Consider the following 24588-nt stretch of genomic DNA (forward strand, 5'->3'; position numbering starts at 1 on the left):
TACAAATTAAACAAATCAAAAGTGGTTGCTTTAAGAAAGTAGAGCTTAAAATCACGTTCGTAAGAGTTACTGTAAACAATGTCTACGGGCGTGTAAAACTGAACTGCACAGATTTGAATTTTAGTGGCGGATGGCAAACCAACTTAAGATGCAGCTACCGCCACCTAGCGGACTGGAGTATGGACGTCAATGACTGTGTCTGTGGGAGTCGCGTCGCCATGTTGAATTTCCGACTTCTTACGTGTTACCTTGGGTTTTACGTCAAACCCCAGGAAGGCAACATTAAAATGCTAATTGAGTAAGAAAAAAAGAGATTAACACTCTCAAAAAAAATCAACATTGAGTGGGAAGACTGCACGAAATCCTCGCCACCAAACAAACACAACTAAGCCAATGTGTTGCTTCCTGTCCATTGAATGAAGAAAATAGCTCAATTTTCCCATCTGGGTATTATGACTTGGAACAGTAATTTGGAGGTGAAAACAAAATTGTTCATTTTCACCACATTTTAGTCCATCTTTCCAGCTAGAATTGACTAATTAGTAGACATAAACTAAGATACTGTAAAACATAGTGGTGGCAGATCATCCTGAATTTTTATAGCAGGTATATCGTTGATTGTCCTGTGTGTCTGTTATTCCGTGATGGATTGGCAACCTGTCCAGGGTATACCTGGCCTTTCACTTAATGACTGCTGGAGACAGACAGCAGCCCCCATGAGACACTGCAAGGGCAAACGGAGACAATGGATGGATCTAAAAACAAGCAAATCATTGAAATGGTTTAGAAGGCTCTTGTATGAAGACATCAGGACGTAAAGTCATTTATGTAGTTGTACCTCATACACAATGTACATAAGAATACTATACTATCTGAATAGTTCAATTTAGATTAAAATCAGTAATCAGTAAGCAAGACATTCTTCAGCATAGCAGTCTTTTTTAAGAGTTAGGCCAGTCCATCACGTTTTATTTTCCCATTACTTAAGATGTTATGCAAAAAATGATTCCATAAATAAAATAGATCAGTAACAATGAGCATAACATGCCAATGTGTGTATTAAATATGAAATAAATGCTGTTGCGATTCATACTCATTGAACCTTTCCACATTTTGTCATTTTACACGAGAAATTTCTTAAAGATTTGCTGTGTCTTTTCTCCCAGTATAATTGACTCTATTCTGTGAAGGCCTAAGAGGTTCGTCAGGGAACGTTAAGTAAAACTGTATCTTAAGCTCACGGGACACACGAGACAGATCAGGATCAAAGTTGCGGAGATTTTTAAGCCAGTGCCATGTTAGAAAACAATTCCTTAAATATTTAACATCACAAGTCATGTAGGAGACAGAGCAAACATGTAGGCAAAGGTGCTCTGGTAAGATGAGACTAAAATTAACTTAATTCATACAAAATCCTATCAGCAGAGGAAAACAAGTACTGCACATCACTAAGCTTCTTCACCATGACAAATAGTGGTGGCAGCATTACGATGTGTTTTCATGTTTCTTTAGCAGCAACAGGTATGCTGGTCAGAGATTATGGAAATATGGAAGATTTACACAAGAAGGTTTGCAATTAGCAAAATTACCAGGGCAAAGTCTCATCCTTCAAACAAATCCATCAATCCATTTAGTGCATTATAGTAGCCTAGTCAAAGCCTAAACACATGCATGCAATTGAGAATGTGTAGGAAGATTTCAAAACTGGTGTTCCCCAATCCTACCTCTAGATAGGCAAAGCTGATAGAGACGTACCCCAAAAGTGTTGCGACTATAATTAGAGAAATGCTGTTTTGCTGTTTTAGATGTGTAATATCTACGTAAAATCAAATACCCGTTCTTCCATTTGACAATTATACACAATGTTCTGCTAGTTTATTCCATAAAATCTGACTAAATTACATTAAGATTTGCGTTTGTGCCATGGCAAAAAATGCAAAACCGTTCAAATGTTATTACCAGGCGCTCTATCACTCCAATATAAGAACAGTCTAGAAAACAAGGAAGAAAATATTTGGACTTCTTTTTCAATGTGTCATGGCACCTTTTATTTCGTAACATTATGAATAACCTTCCAACTTGATCATTGTACACTATATGATGAACTTCATGACATTATTAGAAAATGTGGGCAGTCAGATCAGTATCACCAACAGTAGCAGAAGGAAGCAGCATTTCTGTCAGAAGCTGATACAGAGAGAGCATGACCGCTCCTTGTAGGAGAGGCTAACAGAGCAAGATAACCAGAGGCACAACAGGAAGCATGACATATAGAGTGTGGGAAGGGATAAATAAGCATGAGCGCCACTCGGCTGCTTGAAAGAGGAAAGAGATGACACCCAAAAAAGTTCACGCAGGGGGTTGGGGGGTAAAAAAAAAAATAAAAAAAGTCACGCACACAAAAGGAGAAAAGAGCAAGAGGGGAAAAGAAAGGAATCAGCACAGAAATGCAACAAGGACCAGATCAGAGCCTAAAGACTCTTCATTCTAGTTAACACCAGACTTAGAATTTGTGTTAAATTCTAGACTTTAACAATGTTCAGGAGTTTTAATACACTGGATTTATCCATCACTAGTGCAACTCTGGCCTCTATCAGTCAGGATATAGTGCTGCCACTCATCAAGGTACGCTAGAGCACTTGTATACTAGCGCGCACTCAGGCCAACCATGTGTGACCCAACCAGGATAAGCAGCTAAAAAACAGTAACACACCGTGGCCAAAAGCATGCAAGCAATTTGGGAAACACTTAAAAAAAAGAAAAACAAAAAAAAGAAAGAAAATAAATACATCTTGGGAATAAAAAAAATCTTAATACATTATCTTAAAATTTTCCTTTTCTTGTTTGTGTTTCATATATATATATTCTAAACACACATCTTTGTACATTTTGGTATAAGTTCTCTTTCTTGCAGGGAGATTAGAGGGGAAAATTTGGTGTTCAACGGTAGAAGGGGGTTGAGGTTTTCGGGGGCAATCCCACGTCCCTGTTCGCCTTGTGCTGAGAAGGGATGGCATGGCACCACACCAGTGAATTCTCCCTTCAAAAACATTTGCTTCACACTTAAGTCTGTTATTCCCTGCGGTGGCTGTGGATGATGGAGGGGGGGGAACAAACAAACAAACAAAAAAAAAACCGAAGAGCTCAGCAGTCAAAGGACAAGCTTATACGATGTCCAGAAAGTCCAGGACTCGAGAAGAAAGAACAGACGGCGAGTCGGTACTTCTTCCGTGGTACCAAAGTCAACAGCCGCGGCGTTGACATCCACACTATCTTTTATCTGAGTAAAAACAACATTGAATGGAAAATTAGAAAAAAAGGGCAAACAGAAATGGTTCAAAGTGGAGGATTTACGCTTAAACGCGAGTACCTTTGTTTCCATCTGTGTCCGTCGATGGCCTGTCTGTCCTTTGGCGTATTAGATTATTGTACTTGGTCTCAACCTCCTGTAAAAAGGGAGGAAAAGGTGTTGATGATAGATCGGTAATTAAGTCAGTTGTTAGGTGGATTGATGGATGAATAGACGGCGAGATGGATGGAAGAACACATTCAGATGGAGAATATAGTCTGGAAACACAAAACCTTCTCTGTACTTAAACAGACCAGGACAACACTTTTCTCAGAGTTTCTAAATCTGTGTAGGAACCCGGGATTAAACGGCGTGTTGAGGAGCTGGAAATACATAACGATGAGTAATCTTGAGTACCTTTAAATAGCCGAGGCTGGTCTGAAGATGTCTAAGGTGAGACAACACCTGTCTGCTGAAAGTGGAGAGGCTGCCGAACTGTGACGTTGAAGAAAACCTCAAATTGATGCCGGAGTCGGCCGCGCAGCCTTGTGAGGTCCTCAGCTGTTTCCCTTCGGTTGACGCCAGGATGTCGCCGTCTGTGCTGCTCTCCCCTTGCCCTCCGTAACCGTCCAGGACTAAACATCCTGCAGGCAGAATCAAAATGATCTACTGCAAAGGATTTCCCAGCACATTTTTTTTTTTTTTATCAATCTTCTTCTTCCTCGCACATACCATAGTCTTCAGGAGAATCAAAGAATCCAGTGTCCCCTGACCCCAGGTCCTGAGCCAGGTCCTCTGCCTTAGAGCTGCTCTTCTCGGAGCCGTTGTGAACCATCACCTTTGCGCGGTTGTCCGTCGGCGTCCGCAAAGAGGTGGTTCTCAGGAGACGGACTCCCGTGGAACGTTTGGTTTGTTGTGCCGCCTCCTGGGACATCAGCTGGTTCACCAGGACTTGCTTTAATGCGGCCACTGAAGAAACCGGCGAGAAGTAATGACTTGTTTTGTAATTTAAGAGCTCAGCGAGTTAATTTCTTTACATGTCCAGAGGACTTACATGTTTTTAGTGCTTCGTCTGCCCTTGAGGGGAACACATCGAACGAGTCTCCTTCTCTGTCAACTTCAGACACTTCGCACGAAAGCTCTGGGTCCAGAAAACCTTCCTCTTCCTCCACGTCTGCCTTTCCTTCCTCAAACGGGTTGCCAGCAGGTAGGGAACCTTGCAGTGTACTTCTGGAGGCCGGGCCGCTCTCTTTGTCTAAAGATGGATGGTTGCAGTTACACAGCTGCAGTGTCCGAGTTGTGTGGATAAAAAATGTTTTCCAAGATAGAAATGAGCGGCTTCGGTTACCTGTGGACTGCGTGCTGCCAGTGGACGTGCGGTCTCGTTCTCTGCTCAGTCTGGAAACGCCTGCTGTAATGATCTCTACGCTGTCTCTCTCCCCACTAAGACACCCACACACAGACAGAAACTTAACTCCGTAACAAGCCGAAACCCTGGCAGCTACCTGATGCGACTGGATTATAAAACGGGAAGGAAGCATACTCAGTCTGAGGTAACGGTATGATGCTGTGAGGTTTGACCTTCATCGTGTCGGCTCTTTGGGAGATCAGAGTCTGCCACCTTGTGTGGGAGGAGAAAAACACTGTTCGGTAAGACAAACAAGCGTGGCAAAAATGTCAAAGGAATCCGTCGCGAGGAAACTGGACTCACGTTTTCTGATCTGAGACTGTGGGCGCCATGAGCTCGTAGATCTGTGCAACGTTGTCAGACATGGAGAGAACGAAGAAGGACTTGTTGTCTGGCAGGAGAGAGAGTGATCAGGAGGCTTTAAGCTTAGATTGTTTATGTTTCTATCAAAGGAGTTTAAGTGAAAATCTGGACAATAAATTAAGAAATGTTACAAAAAAGAATAGGTGTTTTTTCTTCTTCAACAGACGTAAACCACCAGATACGGATCTCTTATGATAAGGTTGAGCAGTTACACGGGTTCTAGGAACTATTCCTACAAATTTTGGTAGCGGAGAGTCCGGGGAGATTGCAAACTGACCTGTAGCCACAGAGCGCACCAGAACAGTGTTGAGTTTAATGATGGGGCTGAAGGTATGTTTTGTATCTGGGGTGCCTGCCAGGATTTTGCTGTGACATTTTAGGATCAGACGCTCGTCTTGTTTCTGCAGCAGAACAAGAATGTCCTCCAGGAGGAGCGTGTACAGCTCTGAAAGGGAAAGACAGAATGCATCCATTCACTTTCATACACACGCATTGGTGTAGTAGAAGAGCATAATATTTAAATGCATATATAAAACCAATCAGTGCAAACCAATAGTCTTGTCCTTGTTCATTTTCCACGATAGAGGCCCCTCGTGAATCAGTGTCTTCTTGGTCAAATCCAAGTTCTGCCGGATGCACAGCAGAAAAAGTAAATAAGTGAAATTTAAAGTTTGTGGACCCTATTACTCATATGGTTTTATCCAGTGCATGTTTCACAGTGCACATGGTGGTGGACGACAAACAAGCGCATATAAAGTAACTTGTGTATGTCTCTCGCCTTTAGCTCGACGATCACTGGGTTGTCTGTCTGCTTTAGAGAGGAGAGGTCCAATCTTCTCTGGTAGTCCTCTAATTTCTGTAGGAATACACAGAAAAATAGGATGAGTAAGAGGTTTACTAAAGAAGGCAACTGTATGGGGAATAATCAAAAAACGAAAAAAAAAAAAAGAGAGAGGTTGTTACTGTCTCCTTCCTCCAAATAAGGAATCTAAAGGAAACGCATGAAGAAAATTTAACATGATAGCACATTTCAAAAACCCACCTGTTTGTCCTCAGACTCTTTTAAAGCCTGGTTGACGTGACTAAGGATCTTTCTACAGCAGTCTGCTGCCTGCTTAACTTTGTGCTTCTCCACTGGATCGTCTGAAAAACATTATGACATCAAGCAGTGAGGACTCTGGTTCCTTGGTTCCTGTGTTCGTTAACACTGGAAGTATTAATGGACACATAATTCTTAGAAAACATAATAAAGCACGGGAGGCATTATGCTCCTATAAGAGCTGGTCATATTTTATCATTAAGGCTTTCTCCTCGTGTGAGACCCAAACTCGTGCTAAGAATAAAACGTTGGCCCAAATAATTGGTGCTCCCATTTCCGGAACTGTGAACTCACTCCGCAGGGCCATTATAATGGTAATCTGTCTTCTAGTCTCGGTACTTCATTAATAGTCGATGTGTTGCAACAAAATGTCATTTATCACCGCTTGACTGAAACTCAAGAGCTGGGTTTCAATATTAATCACTTTTTATACTGTATTAAAATTTTAAACAAAACATTTCCTTGATTTTTTTTGTTGTTTTTTTTATTCTGGATTTACAATTTCAGAGAAACTAATTGATTTAAATATGACAGGAGAAAAACTTGGACAATTCAAGGAAGCTGAAAGTGGGAAAAACTGGTGCAAGAAATATTTCAGGTGATCAAACTTTACATTTTAAACCCTGTTTGGTGTATTTATCAAAACAGTTATCCAGGATCAGTGCTAAATAGCCCTGCAAAAACATAGCACGCCAGTGTCATCTATAGTATATCAACTGTGCTGGTAAAGAGGCATGAAACAGTAAGATCTTTTTATCTTAACATACACATACGCAATTTGGTTAATTAAATAATTACCAAATTCAGCTAAAAGACGAAAAGCAGCCCACAAACCCACAGACTAGAACCTAATTAGAACACGAACAAAAAAAAAACCTGCGTCAGCATGACTGCACCTGTGTATCTGACAATGTTGTCTAACAGCAGGGGGTACTTGGTGAGCCGCAGCATCTCAACAGGAATTATGTCCTTTAGCTGCAGTCGTCGACACTGTCTGTTACTCTCCGCCTCCTAAAAATAGACAAATACAAGTCAGGAGTCCTTACACAGTGAAATATATTTCTTTTGGTGGGAAAAAAAAAACCCTTTACAATGTAGTGAGACGCATCACGAGTACCTGAATGAATGAGGTGAACCTCGAGTCTTTCTTCTGCTTGGTCTTGATGATCTCCAGCGCAAACGGCTGGTTGCTGCAAAAGGTTCCCACTGCCTGCTTGATCTTCTCCTCCTCGGCACCACTGAACTGCAGGGCGGAGATGAAGAGGAGCTCAGTTGGTCAGAAGCATTCGTAACGGAAATCTATTACGCAAGCAGCCGACTCCAAGAAAGTGGCCTGACTTATGTCCTTTCGAGCACGGACAGCTTAAGTTTTAATGTGGTACTCGATCGATGCTCAGACCTCAGGGGACCGTTTGTCCTCCTTATCTCCCCGCACAGGGAGGGGGGATTCGGACGAGCCTGCCACTGGATATTTGACTACCTCACACCAAATATGTCACGTTGAGATGTGTAGATGTTAGCCAAATCTGGGCCATCTTCGGACATCGTTAAGAAACGAGGCTGCATTTGTTCTCCATGGTGGAAACATTCCCTGCTACTAAGATAGGAAAGTGTTCCTTCGTCACTCTCCTTCTGTCTGGGTTTTTTGTTTCTTTCTAAAAAGTAGATGATATTTGTAAAGGTCAAGGCTTTCTAAAAATTCATAAATAAAAATCTCTTTTTTTTTTGTTCCTTTTTTAAATCAGATCTTATGAGTAATACTTAACAAAAGCCTGTTACAGGCTGCAAAAAACTTCTTTTTTTTATTTTATCAAAGCATATTCAAGTGTTAGAATGGCTCAGTCAAAGTCCAGACTCTGTGGTAAGACTTGAAACAAGTTGTAAACTGCAAACACCATTTTCTTTTCATTTGACAATTATGGCTTACTTTCAATTAGTTTGACACATAAAATGCTCATAACAGACTTCGAAGGCTGTGGTGTGAAAAAAAAAGAAGGCATAATATCAAATGTGAACATTCCCCGTTTCTGTGTGCACAGTTTGCTTCAGCTTCATCATTCAAGCTGTGACCACAGTTTTAAAAAAAATGATGCCAGAAGAAACCATTTTGACTCACCCACGAGAGCAAGTCGTCCCCCCTCAGATCTACTACCAACGAATCATTTCTCTTCCGTATGGCTGTCATTTGCTCAAGTATTGAAACTGAAATTCAACAAGTGCATCGTTAGTGAATTATGAATGACGAGTTAAAGTTACAGAGTACGAGAGTCGTTTTATTGAATGTACCATGCAGCTGCAGGACCTCTTCCAGGTTGGTGAAGATGTTCTTGATGTCGGCAGGAGGAAGGATTGCGTCTTTGGAAAGCCTCTGGTAGAAAACGTCGTCCAAAACCTTCAGCATCCCCACATGCGCACGCTCCGTATAAAACAGCTCTGCGGACGGCATGAGAGGAGTTAACTCGGAGCACATTGTGAGCGTGCTCTCATGCTGACATGCAAAAAGCATTCATGTCTCTTGATTTTCTTTTCTTCATGAACTTGAATGCCTTTTATTGGGATTTTATGTTATACTCAAACACAAGGTTGTTCATCATTGTGAAGTGGCATTACAATGATACAGGGCATTTGCATTTTTCACAAATTAGGACCTGTAAGGTGTATTTCCAGGTCCGTCATTTGCTAGAACCATTTCTTGCTGCGGGCTTTTGGGGTTTTGTCCACCAGCTTTGCAAATCTACAGACTGACATTTTTGGTTCTTCTTTTTTTTTTTTTTTTGGTTGCAAAAATAGCTCATCATCAGTCTGACGGGATGTTGGGCACTTTAGAAAAATGTATCTAAACCATTCCGTTTTTAGGTCTAACTTTTGCTTAGGGTTTTTGTTGCTGCTTGAAGGTAAACCCGCCAGCTAGTCTCGGGCCTCCGATAAGTTTTCCTCCAGGATTGCTCAGCATTTGCCTTCATTTCAGCTTCCCAGCTTTCCTGCCCCTGCTGAAGAAAAGCATCGTCACAGCACAGTGCTGCCACGAGCGTGCTGCACTCGCTCTTTTCATAGTTCACTGTCCTTCTCACAGAGTGCTCTGAATTTGGACCGTCAAAGTTTGGCCTCATCAGACCAGAGCACCTGACTGTATCGCTAAGAGGAGTGACTCTGGTCTGCCAGCGAAGCGTGCAGTAATTACTTTCTCCTAGATAATTTTCCACAAAGGCCAGATTTATTGTGCGCACAACTAATATTTGTCTTGTCGACAAATTCTTCCACTATGGAAGTAGCTCTCTTCGGCTCCTCCAGAGTTCCTAAGGACTTCTTGGCTCCTTCTTTTATAATCTCAACCAATCACTTTGGTTCAAAAGGCGTGTCTCGATGTGCCTGCAAGAGTTTGGATCTCTTTCCATTTTCAGATATTGGATTTAGCATTGTTCCATTGCAAAGAAACGTTAATTTATAAAAGACATTATAAATATGTACTAGATGGCATTTCTATTTTGAAAGCTAAGGAGTTTAGACTAATCTTGCTTTCTTTTTTACAAATTCTACGACAAAACGAATCCTGTTGGTTTTTTTTAACTTTCATCTGCGGCTGAGGCTGAAATGCAGCACATGAGCTGATGCTAACCGAGTGAGCCCTTCCCATAAATATGGAAAACGAAGGACGACAGGTTGCCGACTTAAAAACATAAAGCACATATAAGCCTGTATATTTACACACCATCTGGTTTTATAAGAGCCGTCCAGTGGAGGCCCTGTGGCAGCATGTGAAATCCCAGTGAAATACGTTTGTGGTTGTAGCACATCAAACATGAAGAAGACTTATGGACCAATGGACGCTGTTTGGCTCACCGTTTATAACTTCTTGTCTCTTAATCTCTTGAGGCCTGAGTCCCGCGAGGACCTCTCGTCCCACCAGCTGCTGCCAGTTGTGGAGCTCAGAGTCTGTCCCCTGATCGTCCTCGCTCTGGACATCTCCGATACCCAATGCCTCGAGTCTAAGACGATAATGAGGTCACTATTCATTTCTCCCTTTACCTTTCAAGTTAATCCCAAACGCCAAAGTCAAACGGATCTGCTGCACTCACCTTCTGACCGCCTTTGGTGTCCCGTCGTGAGCCCTGAGAAAGATTTAGTTAAATTAACCAATGACAAAAACGGGAAATCGTCTTCATTCTGATGCAGAATGCGTGAAAACGCACCTGTCGCTTTCTCTGTCGTCTTCTTGTAACTTCTCCATATGATAAAGCTCAGTTGAATCAGGGAATGCTAATCCATCCAGAGGATCAGGCTGAAGGCCGTCACTCAGCCTGGAGGGGGCTGATGTTGGAGTCCCACCTGAAACTGGACCACATACATTAGCTTAGCTTGAAGAGTTTAGTGTGCTTACGCCGTCCGCTGACTTAAATGACTTCATTTGTAGTCAACGAAAGGGTCACAGACGGGGAGAAATTTCAACAAGGAGTTAAGACTTAGGGTCTGATCTTAAAAGATTCCAGATTAAAAAAAAAAGGTATGCACAAGTGAGCCCACGGAGATGAAGCTACAAAAATTGTGCATGCAGCTGATTACAGGTGGCACGGTGGTGCAGACCGTCCTGTTTAAATGAGGATTTTGGCTGTAATTGTGGATGGCGACGGACGACAGAGTGGCCATAAAAGAAAGCTCAAATTGAAAAACATGGAGTTGGCAGTATACTGGTAATATCAATGTTGCTACATTTCATTTGAAATGAGCAATGCAAAAGTTACAGGAGTATATTTCTGTCAAGGAGGAAAATACGTTTTTGAATTCTGTCCCTTCGTCACACGGTAATTATATTGTTAATTTATTTTTCCACCGTGACAGTAGCGTGCTTCTGTATACAGTGCTACGAAACACCAGCCAAAAATGTTTTAAAATCCACCAAAAACAAAGCTTTATTCGACAACTCAACAACCCCATGTGTGTCACGGTGGTTTTCACTTTGCTTTAACTGCATAAAGATTGCCAGGAGTCCTGCTGCATTAATCTGTCCCACGCAGACATCTTCTGCCCACACAGTTTTTGGAACATGCAGTACACAAATATAATCTGCACCACCCTTTTGTGAGATTTTTTTTTTTTTTTTGCGGGCATCCTGACATAATGGTGTTATGCTGCCATAAAGTGATAGTTGTAATCCTGCAGCTCAAAACTGGCACCATACAGTTCCACAAATGTTTGAAGCGACTCAACATAAACTGTAAAGTGTAATAGCTGCAGCAGAATCATCAGTTCAGAGTTTGCTTGCTGATAATTATGCTTTTTAATTTTGCCCCTGGAACCGCTTTGCTCCCTTTCCCAAACACAAATGGGAGTTCCAATCAGCATAACGAAGTTGAAATCTGTTCACTGGTTCACAATTCCACCAATTTGAAGGGAATGTAATTTGGTTTAGCACCAAAAGGCGTCATGAAACAAACAATTTGACTGTTTTTAAATGCGCTCTGAACTCTATTTTTGCAGTTGGTGGTGATTTGTGTAGCAAAATGTGAATGATTAACTTTATATCAAGCTTATTCCTATGCTACCTCAAAGAATATATTTCTGCACGTACATATATGTGGCTTCGCCATCTTAAAGCTTAGACATGAACAGCAGAATGTTGAAACTATGACCACTTTACATAGTGGCTACAAGGCTATTAAACATATTAAACTTCCCAAAAGTAAAGGCTATCTCATTATACTAAACTACCAACATGCTGCAAAACCCACATCAACAACCTTAATATTCTAACTAAATAAGCCATGACAAAGCTCACCAATATCAGCGTCTCGGTTTGCTTCCGCACTGTAAGTGGTGTTACTTGGAGATGAGACGGACAAGGAATGAGTGAGTTCGGGGCCCTCGCTGGACTGGCTGCCCCGCAGACGGCTGCTATCCATTAGCTCAACCGCTCCTAGCGTTGGCTGAGACAGCTGTTTCTGAGGCCTGGGGCGATTTTCCGGGTTTTTGCCTGTTGTGTAAAAAGAGGAAAAAAAAATATATTGAGTGCCAGTTTTTTTGTTTTTTTACCGCTCACACCAGATAAATGCATTCGGTTTTTAAAGAGTTACATAGCCATTCCCCCCCCCACCACTGGTGATAATTGAATCATAATAAGCCTTTCCTGTTTTAGGTTTGTTAGGTCAATACCAAAATAACAAGAAAATAATTTCCATCCTTTCTTTGCGTTCTGAAAATAACTTAAGTGTTCTTAGCATTGCCTTTGACGTATCTGATTTGGGTCAAACGTTTTGGTGATTCTCCCAAAAGCTTCTCACAGTAGTTTGCTGGATTTTTAGCCCATTCCTCCATGACTGAACTGGTGTAGCTAGTTTTGTTTAGGCTGTCTTGCATGTACACACCTTTTCAGCTCTGTCCACAAATTTTCTATGGTTCTCATATAAGAGCTCTTTGATGACCAGACCAAAAATTGCATGTGTTGGCAGTAATTTGTAATTGTAAATTGGCAGAAAGCTTATAGATCTTGTTGGCATAAAGAGCCGTCAGTGCCCGATCTTCGATCGTCAACGCTGTTGTCTAGAGATGTCGCTTCAATAAAAACATGCAATGTTTTTCTTATTTTTTACTTACAATAAAATAAAACCTGTAATGTGAAATGCAGCAGTCCCTCTTGCAGCAAAACACCATTAAACAGCACTTCACAGCTGAGGCGATCTTCACTGGCTTATAAATATCTTCACTTCTCTTCCAAATGCAACAATAATTACTACGGCCAAGTATTTCCACTTTAGTTTTATTAGAACACAAGATATCTCTCCAAAGCATAAGGCCATTGTGAGTGCAATTTGAAAATATAATCCCCTTTTTTTAATGTTACTACTGGAGTAATGGCTTTTTCCTCTCCAAGTGTCCTTCAGCCCCTGTTGGTTCAGGACTTTCTTCACTGTGGATAATGTCTTTTTTTTTTTTACCAGCTTCCGTCAGCATATTCACAAGGTACTTTGTTTTTGCTCCAAAACCATGTTTTAGGCTTTCACATCAAAACATGGTTCTCTCTGGGACACAGAACCAGTCTTTGTCTCGCATGTTAACTAGACCTTCCCATTGTTTTCATATTGCCTGTTTAAGGGATTTGTGCAACACAGCTGAGTCGTTTCAAGAACACCACTGATTACTGAGGCTGCTTACAACAGATGGATTCAGTTTGCAAGCATTGCAGTGTGGAGAAACGTTAGAAGATCGTGTGATTTGATAAGTTTGGAGTTATCCTGTCCTAGAGTGACGGGTTGCTAAGGTAAGAAGAGAGGCACATTAAGTGATGTACCCATCATGCCTAGCATCCACCTTTCAAGCTTGTGGAGGCGGCACTATGCTGCACACAATCTGCCTGCAGACCACCTGAATATACTGAGTGACCAGGTTAGTCCATCAATGGATTTTTATCACAGGCATATTTCCAAGATAATAATGCCAGAATTTGTCATGCTCAAATTATGCAAGAGTAGTTAAAAGAGCATGATACGTCATTTTCACACATGGATTGGCCATCGCAAAGTCCAGACCTTAACCATGCTGAGAATCTGTGGGATGTGTTGGAGAAGAATCTGCACACCAATCCGACTCTCACTTTCTATCATCTTTAAAATCTTGTCCAAAAAAATAAAATAAAATAAAATAAAAAAATAAATCAATGCAGCTCTGGCCGAAAATACAAAGCCACACAAATCATAATCTACCAAAGGGTATTGTATTTTTTTAATGTATGTAAACTTCCAAATAACATATGTTATATAGATCTCACAGCCTCCAAAACACACACGCACACAAAATCAAACACCTACCTGCTGCTTCGATGCGGCTGGGTCGACGCTGAGGTACAAGATTTAAAAATTTCTTTTTTAATCTGTCATCGACTTCTTTATCTGTTTTAATACTTTTCTGCTTAAAGAAGAGGAGGAGACAAAGTGTTACATGCGTGACAAAGGTAAAGGAGAACGTTTGATGCGCCAGACGCACACGTGGTACCTTCATCTTAGGGAAAAGACGGTTCAGACCCCGTTTGGACTCCAGATTTCGAGGCTCCTTGACCCTCACACCGAGGTGCTTCATGTACGTATAGATAACAAACTGTATTGTAGAGCTAAAAGGAAAATAAGAAGAGTTAATAAATAAGAAGTTTGGTATTTGCAGTTTAACAAAAAAAAGAGGCAGTGTTTAATTGTGAATAGCACGTGTATGCATATTGTGACTTGTGCCATATGTCACCCCAGTCCTCGTACAATTTCTAGACAACCCATCTGTGCAGTGCCGAGACCATATGGCATATCAAACAAGAGTGTTTCAATCAGTCACACTTTTGAATAATTTAATATAAACACACTGCATAAATTACATGTTCTCTTTAAGAGTCTGCCCTTATTTGTAAACTGTGGGAGATGCAAATCGGAGCTTTAATGGCACAAAGGAATGTGTCAGAGTTGCTCAGTCGCCGTGGGAGAAACATCACAGACATATGGTCTTAAGTTAACAAATTACTATTTCTGACATAGTTCATTTAACCCAAGTCTGCTTTTTAATGCCCGATTTTATGAAATCAAAATGTGTAAAGACAGAAGTGACAGTGCTAAAAGACTTCATAAGTTTGAGACTCGTTCATTCAAAAAAAAAAAAGCAACAATAAAACTCTCAAACACTCAAAGAAAGATACTTTAAACATGTGACAATATGAGGTATCTTACCATTTGTCTTCCTCTGTGGTCTGAGTAGTTAAACTGAAAGGCAAACAAAAATATACGATTGAACAAAAAGAGACATCGGTAGTATATTTCTGCTCAGCAATCCCAATCACTTTTCATGTAAATGTATTTGTATGGATACGTTTCCAGTCAGATGTTTGCATGCTCTCATCTTTTCATCTTTTGCATAGACATCACTCCAATTACAGGCTTTAAATGCTTTAAGGGAGAAACAATCCTGCATGAATGAACTCGATGGCTTCTGCCATGACAGAATTCTTGGGTGTCCGTGTATGATCTGACGTAATACGCACCACCACTAACTAAATTAAACAGCAATTCTCAAATATATGCATATGTTGATCGAATCTTCTAATGAATAGCGCTAAAGTTCTAGAACGTTACTTCAACTTGATGTTATTAACGACTATTAATTTGTTGCAAATGATGAGGATTGCCTGAAGCTGGGAGTTCCTCTTTGAAAGTAGAACCACGATTTGTTTCAGTCTAATTTGGATTGACAGGCTTTCTGCACATTTTTCTTGAGGAAGCCAAAGATTAGAGACTCTGGCTCAGATTTACAGAGTTCTCAACCCTATAAGGCAATTTAATTTATAAAAAAAAAAAATGCCAATAAATTATGAGATCTTTCTACAGAGATCACATTTTGAAGATAAAACCTTCAAATACAGACTGCATGCAAGAAGTAGCATGAATGGATGAAAAAAAAAAACTGCCTAACTGCGCCTCAGGCCATCCTAACTCGAACTGGTGGCAGGGTCATGATGAGGGTCCGTCTCTCTACTAGAGGTCTTCGTGCAAAGCACGAAGCGGACAATATAATATGATTATATTCGGCCAGAATGCTACCAGAGGGTTGATGCTCAACCAAAGATTAGTGCTCAAATATTTGAGTTTTTATGTCAAACTCTGTAATGAAAAAGAAAAAGCAAATTCCAGCTTTTATTTTATTTTATTTTTTTAGTTTCTCAGTTCTATGATCATTTCAACTAGGAGACAAAGACATCTAAAACACATCGTTAAAAGACCTACATTTATTATTTTTAATGACTGCATGTCAACGTCGGACCGGAAATTCATCTGAGTGAGCCACTCACAGAATGTCATCTATTTTAGATATGATGTTTTCAGCGTAGGAACGTTCTCGCTCGAGCGTGACGCGATCTCGGACTCTCTCTTGGTCCAGTCTGGCCAGCTCAGCTTCAGCCACCGTTAGACCCATATTGCGCTTCTGCCTGAAATTCAAAACATATTTTTACCCACGAATCGCTGTAAAAAAAAAAACCCAAACTATTTGTGCATTGATATTAACAATTCACAGTTTGAACTTTAAAACAGTTTACTTAAGCAGCTGCCGCGTTAGAAAGGAATACAACAGTCAAGAGCGACCAGGTTTACCGAAAGTCCTCGAGGTGTTTCTCAACGTCCGCTAGCAGAGAGTCCTGCAGCGTTTGGACATGTTGCCTATTTATTTCCTCTGGTATCAACTCCGTCCGCCGCCGATCTTCAAAGAAAAAAAAAAAAAAAGAAGAAAACTCTTTAAATACGCTAAACGTAAGGTTAAGGACTCACACTCAAACAAAAATGATCAAACAAAGCAGAATTTCCACCGAGTTTCATAAGCACAATGACATAGTTACCAAGATCAGAGGAAACAGATTCAGGAACAGGAACCTTTAAATTCTGCAACAGAAAATGGTTTTAAGTCAATTAGTTGCAATGATGCCATTTTAACATGCCAGTGCCATAATTGATATAAATGTCTTGCCAGACATTATGGTCATGTTTGCCCAAACATGTGACTGATTCAGAAAAATCGAACTATTAAATATTTAATAACAAACATGTTAAGAGTAATTTCAGTGGCATTCAACAACTTCCATGTGAAAATGTGACTCATGTTTCAAACGTGAGCGACTCACTGCTCCCCGGTCCATAAAAAAAGTGTGGAGGTCCATGAAAACCCGTCGGGTCTCTTTGGAGTTGGTCTGCTTGTAGAGCTCGGTATAGAGGTAGCACAACTGAGAACCGGAGCATTGAGATTCATTTAGGGGACGTCGGGTTGCACAAAAACAGACAACAACCGTGAGTAAGAGAGTCTCACCACAGGAGCAGGTTCGAACTGAGAGATGACATAATGCAGGAAGGCTGCGAGGTGAGCCGGGCGAGACTTGAGCTGCTCAATACTGTTAAAGCTGTCGCACTGGCCGTTTGTCTGAAACACATGCACGTTCTTCTTTAAACTTGCTTTTGAAAAGGGTACGTTTGGGTGTGCTTATAGTACAGCTGTAATGTACGACACCCATGTTAGCAGCAGGCTGTTTAAAAAAAAAAAAAAGCCCACCTGCTCTTGGTCTCGACCGAAATAGTCGTCTTCAGCTCCGATAATTTGCGAGATAACGCGAGAAGAGGAGGGACTGCTGAGTGCGGGGGGTGACAGAGAGTCCTGTAAAAAAAAAAAGAAAGAAAAAAGAAAAACACAATTAAACATATTAGTCTCTCCGCATTAAAACTTTCCATACTTTCATCATAGGCGTGAATCTCCACTTAACTCCCTTTTCCAGGTTAAAATGATGCTGTAACACAAAAACTGGTTGCAAAAGTTTGAATCTAATCTGGATTTTCTCTAATCACACCAATGTCAAAATTATACGTACAGGATCAAGTCTGCAAAAATATATTGGAAATACAACATTACTGTTTAAAAAGCAGCAATTGTTGGCTAATATATGTTAAGGGTCATAAACTTGCATTTCATGTGCTAATGCAATACTTGGACAGTGTCGTGGCAGTAGACGCTCACACTGGACACTAATGACAATATCCAAAATGCTAAAGGTCACAGAAGAAAAGAAGAAAATAGGCATCTATCGCAACGGATCTCATCATTGTCAATAAATAGCAATATTACTGCAATCGCAAGACTTTCTAATATTGCTCAGCCTTATATACAAGAACAGCCATATTTGGATAAATGGACATTATCAGTCTGAAGAGAGATACTTTGTACTGCCATTAGCAATGTTCTGCTATAATCCTCATAGGATATTTAACCACTATTCTTTAAAAAAAAAAAAAAAAAAAAGGGTGAAGTTCCTTTACTCCTTTACAAAGACCCGATCACAGTCAACACATCTTTAAGAGGATGTTACTCAGTTTTGATTTGTGCTACGTATCATTGCTTTGTTGGAAAAACCGATTGTGTCCAAGTTACAAACATCTGACGCAAACTGTCCAACTAACACAAAAGGACATTGTTCAAAAACAACCAGGAACCACAGGCCTATCATGAACTAGAGCCTGCTAAAAACACCAGTCACTGCCTTCAGTGAAGCCAGACACCACAAACCTAAATAAAATAAAAAATGCAGCTCAAAAATCAACACATTGAGTTTGCAGTAGTCCACACGGACAGGCCAAATGCCTTCAGGAGGACAGTTTTAAGGTCGGATGAGACGAAAGCTGGTCTATCTGACTACAGTTTTGAAAGGATCTGGTAAGGTTTCCAGCGGGATGAGGATCATGCTGAGGATCCAGCTTTTTGGCAAGGGGTGCAGCACATGGCCAAAAGTTGGTGGAACAATGAACGTAAAGAGCTACATTCAAACTTGATTTCACCTGAAATCTACAGCTAGTTGGGTGAACCTCGTCAAATAAGGTCCCTAAAACAAATCAAAACTGTTCTGTAAACAAGTAAAGCAGACTAACTGTATGTGTACGGATTAGTGAACAGTTCAGTCACCAGGTCAGTGGTGTCCTCCGTCTCTGGGGAGTGGCAGGAGTTGAAGCTGTTTCGGGGTGTGCTCTTTGGGCTGGGGTAGGAGAGCTCTTTTGGACAATGGCTTTCTGGAGTCGCTGGTCTAAATATCTGGAAACAAGATGGAAAATAATGAAGCGTTTTTAAGCCATCCGTATTTACTGAAGGAATAATAAAACACAGAAAAATAATACCGTTGCAAAAATAATGCAACTGGTTGAAGTTGCAGTATTTTGCATCTTCCAGGCATGTTGCATAAATCAAACATGACTAAAAAACAGAAATCTGACTAATTTGATGCCTTGAAATTGGCCTCTTGTCTTTTTAAGTGTCTTAAAGACAATTATATTATGCTTTGAGCATAATATAAAGCTCAAACAATTGATTTTACATAATAGCCACCCCTCCAATAACACATTTTATCTGTTTTCTGTCCGACCAGCACGTGGAAGAAAAGTCGATGCATGCATTTAAATTGCTCTGTAAATATGACGAGCGTTTAAGCACCATGAATGAAAGTCGGTACTCACGGGAGTGCTGCTCCAGGACAGATCTGTGCTACTGTCTGCTTTAGGGGTGAGCGCGCGGTCCGTCTCGTACGTGCTACTGTCGTCTGCATCGCCACCTGAAACAGCCTCCTGCAGATCCATGCGAGACTCGTTACAGTTTTCAACAGTAAAAAGCTGGTCACCATCCAAAGAGTGTAACGCGTCAATGTGAGAAATCTAATGAGTAAAATGGTGAGGTTTATTACATTTCCAGAATCTGGTTTAATGAAATGTAACTGGCATGCAGCATCCAGAAACAGCTTTAAATAGCACGAGAGACGCAAAACTCTCTGCCATGCAGACACAAAAGAGTGGCTTCCCACAGAGGAAGCTTAATCCTTTGATGAGATTAGGATGTCTGGAATGATCCCCGAATGTGCTACAATAAATACAATGCAATCAGTAGATTTCCTGTTTTCTGGGCCAAATATGAAAGCCGGTACCTGTGTTGTTTCAGTGGACTTTAAGAGCTGACCCTGCAGCTGAGGAATGTGTTTTTTAGCTTCCTGGATGTCCTTCAGTAGTTTGGGGGAGGGGTTCCTGCTGTACTCCTCTTTCATCGCCTAGACGACGTGACGAGAGCAATCAAAACAAAAGGCAGGTTTCATGAGTTTCACGAGTCACGGTTCTGCAGAACCACATTTTCCTGCAACTCCAGCTTCCGGTCTCACACATGCGTCTCTTCACACTTCAGTCATTTTTTTTTTTTTGCTCAAACTCACTCAGACTGAATGGATACTGTCTGTGACCATGAACACACAGGAAGTGTGTTCATGGTCACACTGTCCATGAACACACTGTTGTAACTCTATACAAGTGGATTCAGACATAGACTTTGACTAGGCCATCCGAGCACATACAAATACTTTGATTCAAATCACTTTGTCGTAGCTCTGGCTCTACGCTCGAGGTTCTCGTTCCACTTGAATGGACGTAGAACAAGTAATCTTGAGAAATTGTTAGGTTGCGACATTTCTAACAGAGGCTTTATACCCAAATGGAGCTAAACGTCAAGTAGAGCAGCTCATTACCAAGGAGACGCCAAGTTTTAATGTAAAACACAGTAGGAAACAGCCATTATTATGCAAACCTGTAGATCCTGCTGCTCTTTGGAGAGCTTCTTTTGCAAGACGTCAGTCCTCTGTTTGCACGCACTGCCGTTTTCTTCCTGAGGGTGGAAAAGGTGGTAATCGATTAGCCTAATTCTGCTTACTCAGTGCAACCAGTGCGTAAATCACGTAAATCACGTAAACCAGGTTTACGTGAGGAACACACAAAGGCAGACATGACAAACATTCTAAAGATTTAACGCGTGATGCTGCGTTATAACTGAGCGATTGGATATAGATGCAGAATCTGCAGATAATTTTTGTCAGTGAGGTAACAGAGTGATAATAAATGAGATATATTTCGTACCCATGATGGTTGGAAAGGGGAGAGGCGGTCCTGAGGACTGTAGGGGCGCTCTGTTGCTGGAGAGTTTGGAGAGGATAAGCTAACACCCAAGATGTCAGGGTCTGCTTCAGGCAACGGGATCTGGGCTAGGCCTGGGGGGCGCCCCAAAACCGTGAGCGCCACGTAGGAGCCCGCTAGAACGGCAAGACAGACAAATTACACAATCTCATCTTCAGCTTTATTCTGTTTATAAATGTGTTTTTTCTTTGTTTTGTTTTTTTTGTAAAAATGTGTCCAGAGGAACTAACATTTGATAAGTTTCACTACTTCTGTATGGTTAGAATGTGTGACAAGGGTCCCGTTAACCTGGAAGACAACAGCAGGAGAACGATTAGAAATGATAAAGAGAAAAAAAAACAAAATACAAAAACAAACAAACAAAAAAAAACCATTAAATCCAAAGCCAAGCCGAAATGTTCGACAGTGAAATATTCTCTGAAAGCGAGCAGCAGATGACACCTCATGTCCAGCAGGTGGCAGCATACCGCCACTTTACAGCCCCGACATTGTCACACTTGGGGGTTTATCTTCTGTTTCTTTAAATCACGTTACCTTGATGATCCTGTCTCCTGTCTGAACACCTGCCCGCATTGCAGCCCCATCTGGCCAGAACAAAGGAGAAAAGAAGCAATGATTCGACTCGAGAGGGAGAACAGAAGCACAACAAATTATGATTCTGTTGAGGGAAAATAACAAATACATTTTCCTTGTTGGTTGAATTGTAGATATTTCTATACAACAAATATTTCATATTGTCTTGGTAGACCAGATGTGGCAAAGGGCCTCTTTTGGAAGACCATAATAGTAGTTATATTACAAGTAGGACCTGTTTCACAGCTCCACCCCAAACAAGGGGATTTAGGCAAGAGACGGGTTATTATAGGAGCCACGTCTGACTATACTCAGCAGGGCAAAGCTAGTGTAGTTTGTAAATCCAAAAAAACAAAACAACCAACAAGGATTGGCAGTGGCCATTAACTGCAGCAAAGGTCCTAAAAAGGCTGTGGGTAAACATTCGGCCATTACAAACAGCTATTATCTATCGTTATATTTCCACAGTACTTGCTTACTAAATGTTGTTGGTCTTAGCTTAACCTCACACCTGATAATAAGGAGGGCCAGAGAGCAGCTTTTTAAACTGTGCATCAGTTCTCTTTACATTGCCTTATCGTCTAATTGTTTCGTTTGCACATCAAATAATACATTTATTCTTTGAAGTCGAGTTTCTATAAATGTAATTAGTACTCCACCCACTCGCTGGGTAAGACGTCGTTCTGCATCGTCTAATAAACAGAAGCACATACGGCAGCTCAAAAAAGCATTGATGACCGTGCAACAAATGCCCAAAAAGAGTTCCCTCTTCTTTTTTTTTTTTTTCTGTCCACAGCTGCACAGCCCATGTGATGTTTTCAGAAACCTGACAACAGAACTGCATCACTCTCTACAGGCACTTCAGTGACTAACTACCTTCACTAAGAACAAGCTGCAGCTACACTGACACTACTGTGCAGAAAATATAGCTTACTGCCCCATTGAGTGTGGAATCAGATACATTTTAAGAATCGCATCAATCATTCCAGGTATCGATATCTTATACAAGTTCACGAGAAGCTTCGCGAACCTGATGTCTAGGTATGAAAAAAAAGAGGAGCCCATATCTCTTCTGTGACAGCTCAGACCAGGAGTTTTCATTGTAACATCTGGTTTTTCTTCGTTTTTAAAGCGCTACACTCCACTTTACCTTCTTTGACCAGCTGCACAAACACAGGGTTGTCACCGCTGACAGTAAGCCCAAAGCCATTTTCATCTTTCTGAATGATCACACATCGCTGGACCAGACCTGTAAGGTGAGACAGGACAGAAAACACAATACAGTAAGTACATAAAGACTAGGAAGTAGATAAAAGATGGCACTTTGAAGTTAGAAAGAAACAAACACTGTGGCAGAGGAATACACTACAAGTTGTATGTTCTCGTGCATGATTTAATTTGAAATTACCAAAGTTTACTTTAACATTTTAAGCTTAACTAAAAGGAAAGTTGATGTAGTTTGAGTTTCACATCCCTACATGCAAATAAAAAAAAATACCAGAATTTGTGTTTGTTCCTCCTACCCTATTAGTCACACTGAAAGCAGTCTCAAAGGGAAATTTGTGTAACCAGAATGGTCAAGAGAAAGAAGCTATGAAGCTGATAGACGTGAATAATGCCTTTAAACAGCTGCTGTTAAAACATACATGAAGCATCTTGAAGTGGAAACAGTAAAGATTGCTTGATGCAAATAATACTTTATGTGTTATGGTAACATAGCGATGGCTCACTTAACTTTTGTGACGTTTTGTTTTTAGTCCAACATAAAGTATTGTTTAATTATGGAATAAGTTGAAAGACAATGATATATAATGTTCTTTTTTTATTTTTAAACAAAATTCTGACATGCTTGGAATGCATGTATTCAGTTTGCAGAAGCAATTTTAGCTGCAAGTACACCTGCAATTCTCCTTGGTTTCTGTTTTTATCACTTTTGGACATGTAGAGCATGGCACTTACCTAATTCTTCTTTGCAAATGAGCTAAGGCTCAGTCAGCTGGGATATATTTTGACATTACTGCCACAAATTCTCAATTAGATTCAGCCCTGGGCTTTGACTTGGACATCCTGCCACATAAAGATGGTTTGATGTAAATCACTGCATTTTAACTTTGGCTGTATGTTTAAGGTAACTGTCCTTCAGACGTGTGGACATTGGCCTCAGGCTCAGGCCACTAACTGTTTGGGTCTTAGTGATGACGTTTGTTCACTAACAGAACAGTTTGTGTTATACTGAGGTTAAGTTGGCGAAAGGTCAATTCCTATTTTCTTACCTGGATGGTGCTTGAAAGCAACTGTCTGCACTGGACTTTATTAATGGATATCGCAGTAAAGGAGGAGGCAAATAAATGAACAGAACACATTTTAGATTCCTCTTTCCACTTCGCATTATTTTACTTTGTGTTGGTCACGTCGGTAATCGTTAAAAATGATGAGGTCTGTGACTGCAAGTAAAAGAATGTCACAAAGTTCAAAGGGTTTTAACGCAAGGAACCGCATCCTGAGATCAGAAAGATCAAAATAGGAACGTTACTTGACAGGTTTTTCGTTTCCTGCTTTGTTTTGTGACCACAGAGAAAGGAGCTTATCTCGTGTGGATGACAAGAGCCAGACTAACCAGAAAGCTAATGAGAACACAGTTGTTGAAAAAAAAAAAAAAATTAAACAATTACTCTTAAAACAACAAACCTTCATACGTCTTTTAAGAAGCAGACGTTAAACACGATAACTTATTTCGTCCAGTAAATTTTATGGTCAATTCAGCAACGGCAATAAAGATGTTCACCAAAAAGGGGTTAGATGGGGGGGGGTTGGAAATTGGAGGGCGCAGCAGCAGCTCTTATAAGGGAGGCAGGCCAGGAAGCCAAATGGCACAGTCTGGGGGGGAGGGGGTGGTGGCTGGTGGAAAAGAGGGTTAGGTAGATCTGAAAGAGCAGGGGGATGGTAGGGCATGGGAGGGCAGGGGTGTCAGGGAAGCAGATAAAGCCGTTTGGGGAACAGAGCTGGTGTGAATCTGCCTCTAGATCTGATTTTCTATCTTTCGCTGAAATGTTCAAAATCTTCAGGTGGCATGAACAATGGGAGTGAGGGATTTGAGAGTGGCCTTGTAATTACTGCTCAGGTTAAACCATCTGAGCTCATGCATTATTCAAACGTTCAACTCATATGTAATCGGCACCCTTCACTGAAACACATGGGAATATCCTCTGAGGGGATAGACTGACCTTTAATGCAGCCGAGGTGCTTTTGGCATCACAACGCAAAAAGAGAGGAACCAAAATCAATAAAGTGCGGCTCATGAAATTCAGACACTTTTCCTTACATCTAGAACCGAGGCAAATGAAATCCGAACGTTATTTTTTTT

At 40.9% G+C, this 24588-nt stretch overlaps 1 protein-coding gene across 6 annotated transcripts in view; it reads right to left on the reverse strand.

Moving 5' to 3' along the window:
- Positions 1–2020: 2020 nt before the first annotated feature.
- The window catches only part of arhgef12a (Rho guanine nucleotide exchange factor 12a), a 58758-nt gene continuing 36190 nt past the window's right edge, over positions 2021–24588 (reverse strand). For 2 of the 6 annotated variants that reach the window (XM_088011929.1, XM_014990178.2), the window contains 37 exons: positions 22375–22473; positions 21186–21235; positions 20882–20939; positions 20595–20767; positions 20269–20346; positions 19622–19741; positions 19161–19268; positions 18616–18741; positions 17218–17319; positions 16978–17088; positions 16796–16894; positions 16514–16556; positions 16272–16377; positions 15971–16108; positions 14856–14888; positions 14143–14257; positions 13959–14058; positions 11933–12127; positions 10350–10491; positions 10236–10268; positions 10000–10145; positions 8446–8592; positions 8276–8361; positions 7277–7402; positions 7056–7170; positions 6103–6203; positions 5839–5916; positions 5611–5686; positions 5338–5505; positions 5001–5088; positions 4833–4910; positions 4638–4732; positions 4344–4544; positions 4022–4258; positions 3707–3933; positions 3371–3446; positions 2021–3280 (listed from right to left, as the gene is read on the reverse strand). In XM_088011929.1, the coding sequence (XP_087868055.1) occupies positions 3270–3280; positions 3371–3446; positions 3707–3933; positions 4022–4258; positions 4344–4544; positions 4638–4732; positions 4833–4910; positions 5001–5088; positions 5338–5505; positions 5611–5686; positions 5839–5916; positions 6103–6203; positions 7056–7170; positions 7277–7402; positions 8276–8361; positions 8446–8592; positions 10000–10145; positions 10236–10268; positions 10350–10491; positions 11933–12127; positions 13959–14058; positions 14143–14257; positions 14856–14888; positions 15971–16108; positions 16272–16377; positions 16514–16556; positions 16796–16894; positions 16978–17088; positions 17218–17319; positions 18616–18741; positions 19161–19268; positions 19622–19741; positions 20269–20346; positions 20595–20767; positions 20882–20939; positions 21186–21235; positions 22375–22473 (4085 nt within the window). In that variant the 3' untranslated portion in view covers positions 2021–3269. The other 4 variants (XM_088011933.1, XM_088011930.1, XM_088011931.1 and 1 more) reach the window with 4 other exon arrangements.

The sequence above is a fragment of the Poecilia mexicana genome, unplaced genomic scaffold, assembly GCF_051168715.1.
Source record: "Poecilia mexicana isolate PSO_F unplaced genomic scaffold, ASM5116871v1 scaffold_13, whole genome shotgun sequence".
NCBI lineage: Eukaryota > Metazoa > Chordata > Actinopteri > Cyprinodontiformes > Poeciliidae > Poecilia > Poecilia mexicana.